Source organism: Balaenoptera borealis (assembly GCF_965194805.1).
Source record: "Balaenoptera borealis genome assembly, chromosome: 3".
Taxonomy (NCBI): domain Eukaryota; kingdom Metazoa; phylum Chordata; class Mammalia; order Artiodactyla; family Balaenopteridae; genus Balaenoptera; species Balaenoptera borealis.
In genome coordinates this window covers 28,242,201-28,248,471 of record NC_138866.1, presented here as the reverse complement: position 1 = coordinate 28,248,471, position 6,271 = coordinate 28,242,201, and the positions used below count along the sequence as shown (strand labels likewise).

At 42.4% G+C, this 6,271-nt stretch overlaps 1 protein-coding gene across 6 annotated transcripts in view; it reads right to left on the bottom strand.

Annotated features, from left to right (window-relative positions):
- Positions 1–2,864: 2,864 nt before the first annotated feature.
- Positions 2,865–6,271, bottom strand: part of ENTPD5 (ectonucleoside triphosphate diphosphohydrolase 5 (inactive)) — a 33,827-nt gene continuing 30,420 nt past the window's right edge. For all 6 annotated transcript variants that reach the window (XM_082383958.1, XM_082383956.1, XM_082383957.1 and 3 more), the window contains one exon: positions 2,865–3,327. In XM_082383958.1, coding sequence (XP_082240084.1) covers positions 3,241–3,327 — 87 coding nt within the window. In that variant the 3' untranslated portion in view covers positions 2,865–3,240. The remainder of the gene's footprint in view (positions 3,328–6,271) is intronic.

Sequence of the window (6,271 nt, the reverse complement as noted above, 5' to 3'; positions counted from 1 at the left end):
CCCAGAATGAAAGATGGCAGCTACTGGAAAAAGCTGTGTGACTACTGGCAGAGTCCAGAAAGGTCACTGTAGGGAAAAAAGGTCATCTTTCATAAAAAAATGGAAAGGTAGCCCAGGTATGAAGAACATGGACTCTACAGAAGTATGCAAACAGAATCAGGCAAGACATGAAGAATTTTAAGGCACACCTTGCAAGGACCTCCATAACCCACAGTGTTTTTCATATGATGATAAACACACAAAATCCACTATGTGCCAGGCCATGTCCTAGTATTTGAAATATATAACACATTTACAGAAAGAAAACCTAACCATCAAGATTAGACCTTGTAGGACTCTTAATAAGAGGCCCAAAAGGTACACTAGGGGCAAAAAGGACATTACAAATTGTTTTTTCTAAGAAATAAAAAGTCTCATTCCAAATTGCTCCTATAATGGATAAACTGGTTAATTCTCCAGATATTCTAATCAAGATTATCAGAAAATATGTAGATACATTTCTGGAGTTATAATGCATCTACCCAAGAGTTCTGAAAGTATTTGGGATGACCGAAGGAGTCTGCTGAACAATATGTGGCCTTTATAAGAAAAGCTTCAGAGACAAGCTGTGGTGATAAAGACCAGGAAATCTTTTCTCTCTGAACCCATCAAGCTGGAGGAGTCTTCAGTGAACACAGCTTCTCTCTTGGGAAAACAACTTGGTTTCTAATAGGAAATATCCTCCCCCTAATCTTGTAGAACAGCATTTCGTGTATGATGACTGGTTCTAATACCATACTCTTGACAAAGATGGGAAGGGGTCTAGAAGTCAAGTGATAATATTAAAAAGAATGTGAAGGACTTGGGAGTTTTCTTCAGAAGACCGAAAGGCTGTGGAAGGAGGGATTAGAGCAGAACTAAGACTACTGAGAAGGATTTTTTAACATCAGTGCAATCCCGAAGTGGAATGAGTTGTCTGGAAACATGCCTACACAGAAGCTGAATGACAACCAGTGAGAAGTGTTAAGGGAGTTCTGCAATGGGTAGAAGATTGGATTGATTATATCTTTGGGCTGTTTCCAACTCTAAAGATTCCATTATTTCACTCTGTATTAGCATTTTTGGAGGAAGAGACAGTAGGTATAAAGGTGACCTTAGTATAATTAAAAATCACTGTGACGGGCTTCCCTGGTGGCGCAGTGTTTAGGAGTCTGCCTGCCAATGCAGGGGACACAGGTTCGAGCCCTGGTCCGGGAGGATCCCACATGCCCCGGAGCAACTAAGCCTGTGCGCCACAACCACTGAGCCTGCACTCTAGAGCCCACGAGCCACAACTACTGAAGCCCGCGCGCCTAGAGCCGGTGCTGCACAACAAGAGAAGCCACCGCAATGAGAAGCCCGCGCACTGCAACAAAGAGTAGCCCCTGCTCGCCACAACTAGAGGGAGCCTGCGTGCAGCAATGAAGACCCAACGCAGCCAAAAATAATAAAACTTAAAAAAAAACCAATCACTGTGAAGAAGAAAAAATTTCACATTGAATTGAAAAACTAAAATTTGGGGGGATGAGGGTATAGAAATTTGCCTAGTTATTAGCACATATCAGATGTTAAATACTTATTGACTCAGTGAATACTTTTAAAAATAAGGTTCCCCAGGGACTGGTGTGAGGGCCAGGTATATTTAACATCTTCTGTGAAAAAGGTGAAAGAGAGTCTACTGTGAAAAGTACAAGTCTGGGGAGATACTCTGCTGGAAAGAAGCTGGAGGTAAAGAGCCAAGGTGTAGAAGCCAGACTACTGGAAGATCTTTTAAGTCCAAGAGCAGTCGCATGGGTAGACAAGGAAATGGTGGTCATGCGGGAAAGTACAAGATCATGAATTTTAGGGGAAATAATTCACAAAATCAAGAGCTCTGAACATTCAAACTCAAAGTGAGCATCCACTGTATGGATGTGGGCCAAAATGGCCAAGTAAATCAAATGTTAGGTATCATCAAGAAGGGTTCAGAAACCCTAGAACTAGACAAATGATGTAGAGGATGCTAGCTAAAATGATCAGGGGCCAGGGCAGAAAGAGACTGCTGCAAACAGAATAAAAGGACTGAAAGGGGCTATTACCAAAATCTAGATCCTTGAAAAGCACAGCCACAGGCCTCTCACCGCAGACCAAAAGCTAGGGTATAGATGTACTTCTTAGAAATACAAAGAAAACAAGTTTAGGATGACAAATTACTATAAACACATTAGCCTGAGAAAAGAGGTACTAGCACTGAAAACACACACACAAACACACACACACACACATTCCTATAAGGTTGGATATGTTCATTACCCCAGGGTTTACTGATAAAAAGTTGATTAAAAGAAGGTAGTCTGTAGAAGGCAGCCACACCCTCCCAAAACATGTCCCTAGAAACTGGATGGCCTCCCTTCTGCCCAGTTGTGAGTTGCTCTCCATCCTTCTGAGATTTAGAATGGCTCTCAGCTGGCTGATTGGTGCTGACACAAAGCTGATCACATAACTTCAGATATGGTACCTTTTTTTTTGGCCACACCACGTGCACGGCTTCCAGGATCTTAGTTCTCCGACCAGGGATCGAACCCATGCCCTTGGCAGTGACAGCTCGTAGTCCTAACCACTGGACCTCCAGGGAATTCCCCAGATATGGCTTTTTTTTTTTTCCTCTTTGAATTACACATGGAAAGTAAAACCAGGCATTTTTTTCTTTCTTTTTTTCTAGGGTAGGTGAGTGGAGATAAAGGTAGGACAGGGCAGTGTGCAGGGAAAAGAAAATACTGGTGTTGATAGGTCATGGAATTGCAATCAGTCAACTGAGTTTAACATGTAAGAGGAAAATTAAAATGTTCAAAGGAATGAGGCACTGAAAGGGTTGAAATGAGATTCTTCTTTGGTTCCCAGGGTTCCATCCCTGGGTTCCCCAAGGTTAAATTCCAAAGCTATTCCTTTTGGCTCTCTGTGACACACAAGGAACCTCAAAGATTTAGACTCTGGTACCAGCTGTGCACGAAGAGTGGTTAGGAAATAGTTCACATTTGAGGTGTAAAATTAATTAAATCCAAATCTCTAGACTCAAGGGCAAGACCTGTCTACAAAAGCCCCTTCCTCCAGATGAAATCAGCTGCTGGGCTTCAGTCTAGGCTGTCCCCAGACTAGCTCAGAATACAACTGAGTCCTCTCCTCTCTCGTTCTCCCTTTAACAAGGTTGTTGACAAATGCAGGCCTCAGAGGAACGGCTTGGCCTCAGTGGGAGATGCCCAGAGACTGCAGCAGGTGAAAGGTGGCCCCCAAGGCCCAGCCTGTCTCTATGTTGTTCACTTTCTTTGTGAGCTGTTGGGAAGGAGAAAAAAAAGTCTTAATATTTTCATTCAATTTTCAACTCCAGCAAGCACAACAAGCAGAGAATATCTGCAAAGATCATCCACACGGCCAAACCAAGGCAGAATTGGGAGTAGCCAGTCTCTGGAGGCTTCTCTCAACCCTCTGTAGGTTCCCATCCTGCCATTGCCCATTGCCCCTACACCTGCCAATTTGATCCTTGAATCTTTGGGCCCAGGAAGTGGTCTCAACCCAGGACTTCTAGAGAGGAACTTTTAGACAGACAGGCTTCTGAACTCTCTCTCTAATCTTAAACTAAACATAACAGGAGTTAGCAATAGATTCAGGGGTAGGAAAGAACATACTAAGCTTCTCAATTCATACTTTGTAAGCAAGTGCATCTTCTTAAGCACTAGTTAATGACAAACCAAGGCATTTGAGGCATTCTAGGCCAGGTTGTACCTCAATTAGTTCAGTGACCTTGGGCAAAAGTTTAGACTTGATTTCATCAACAACATAACAAGTGGATTAGATTAGTCAATATATCAAATTGTTTTCTTCAGAATCCTAGGGGTTCCTTGACAGTGCTTCAAAGGAGAAAGGGAGGCAACGGTGAAGGAGTTCCAGGCCCCCGACCTCTGATTCAACCAGATAGCTTCATTTTTATCAGTTTTACTGGAATTCTCCATAAGCTATTGTTGAATAAAGATGCCACCACCATACCCATACCCAGGTTTATAAATCAGCAACCTGGTTTTAGTCTTTCCTTCTAGTACTAACTTCTTATGACACAATACTTCTGTGTTAACCTGATGAAATTTAGTCTATAGTCACTGTGCCAAAAACTGAGAAGAATGGCATGTGAATCATTATCTTGAGATTTAGTCTGTGACCCCTGAGTCAAACTGGGAGTGCCCCCCACCCCCCCAAAATGTTCTTCCTCTGTCCTTAGGACCAACAGTCTAGGGATATAGATGCTAAAGTGAAGTGATCTCTGGGACAGAGGACTGTTCACCCCTGATACAAATTCTGCTGCCATTGAAATAAAGACTAAAAGGATGCAGAAATGGAAATGGCAGAAAATTGTCCTTAAATGATTTGGTTATTGTTGATGCTTAAGTAGAGGCAGCTGTTAACTTAGTATGTATTGAGGGCTCAGGATGACCTCTCTTATCCACAAATCTACCTCCAACTGGTGTGAAATACCTATACTAACAATTAGACCAATATTAATAACTTCCTATGTGCCAGGCACCGTGCTTTATCTCCACTTTTATAACAGCCCTGAGAAACAGGTACTCTAAGGATTCCTGTGTTTTGAGTGAGGAACCTAAAAGTTAGAGGGGAAGTAAATCATCTAAGGTCACAGAGCTAGTAAGCTTGCAGAATCAGAGCTTGAACCCAGATCTGATGGACAACAGAGCCCATGCTTTAAACACTACGCTATACTGACTCTACTGGCAAGTAACTCTTTAAATGCCAATATTCTCAGCAGGTACAACAACACATTAAATCCAAATACCTTTGTACAAATGAATTTATGAAATCTGTATAACACAAAAAATGGGGCAATATAAACTCATCCGGAAATGAGGAAACAGGAAGGGGAAGTGACACAAGAGAAGGAGGGAGCTTCATAAACAAAGTACAATCTCTACTTCCTTGACCCCGAAAGTTCAAAGTTGCCCTGTGCCAGAGCTATATTTTTGTCACATCTCCTCTAATAGACTATGCTATTTGAGGACAAAGATTACATCTTAATCATCTTTGTAACTATAATGTGCAGTTATTCAACTATGGTACGGAAGATTAAAAAATATTATATATGGGATGGATGAAACTCATAAGATGTGTTTGGAATAAATAAGTTACTACAGATAAAGTCAGGAAAACAGAGAGGGACCCAAGACTCAAGAGGCACTAAATATATGAGGCACACACAAAATACATACGACATACTACACAAGGCATTCAATACTCACGAGGTCTTAAATAAGCCACTCACTGATGATGCTCTTTGGCAGAGGTCCCTCATATTCTCTGCCAAACAGAACCATCAAACCATCTAATGGGCTAATGAGTGAACTAATGCTACTGGCCAGTGCACTTGCCTCTGTGCCCCTCCAAACAGAGCAAGTTTGTGTGATGGCCCCAGGCACCTTCTGTCCTTGTGCCCCCTTGATCAAACTTCAGCTACAGTACCTGTAACCACACTATCATCAGCAGAGAGAGGCAGGACATATGAACCCAGGATTCAGGAAGTACAGCACCTCCAACTTGTATGTACCCTATCCTGTGTGTTCACCTATCCCACTGGACCCCTTGCTTTTCACCCTGACTTTTGTGGGGTTTGTTTTTTTGTTTTTTGTTTTTGGCCACCCCACGCAGCATGCGGGATCTTAGTTCCCCGACCAGGGATCAAACCCATGCCCCCTGCAGTGGAAGTGCAGATTCTTAACCAGTGGACCGCCATGGAAGTCCCTCACCCTGACTTTTGAAGTTGATTTAATAAACCATGTAACTTGGGCATCTTAACCTGGGCTGCAAGCCTTTTGGCTCTGTGACCTCTGGGATAGCTTGCCTAGTAATATACAATTGACCATTGAACAACATGGGGGTTATAGGTGCCGACCCCCGTGCAGTCAAAAATCCACATATAACTTTACAGCTGGCCCTCCATACCCATGGATTCAACCAAACACAGATTGTGTAGTACCGTAGTGTTTACTATCGAAAAGAATCCATGTATAAGTGGACCCAGTTCAAACCTGTTATTCAAGGGTCAACGGTACTTAGAAGCTGCCATTGTATCAAGGTAATTTCCCACATTCATGGTGCCTTGCACAGTGCCTTGTCCATAGCCTGAATAAAATTACCTCAAAACTCCACCTACAGCCACTCTGATTACTAAACAAGTTTTTTAAAATATTTATTTATTTATTTGGTTGCGCTGGGT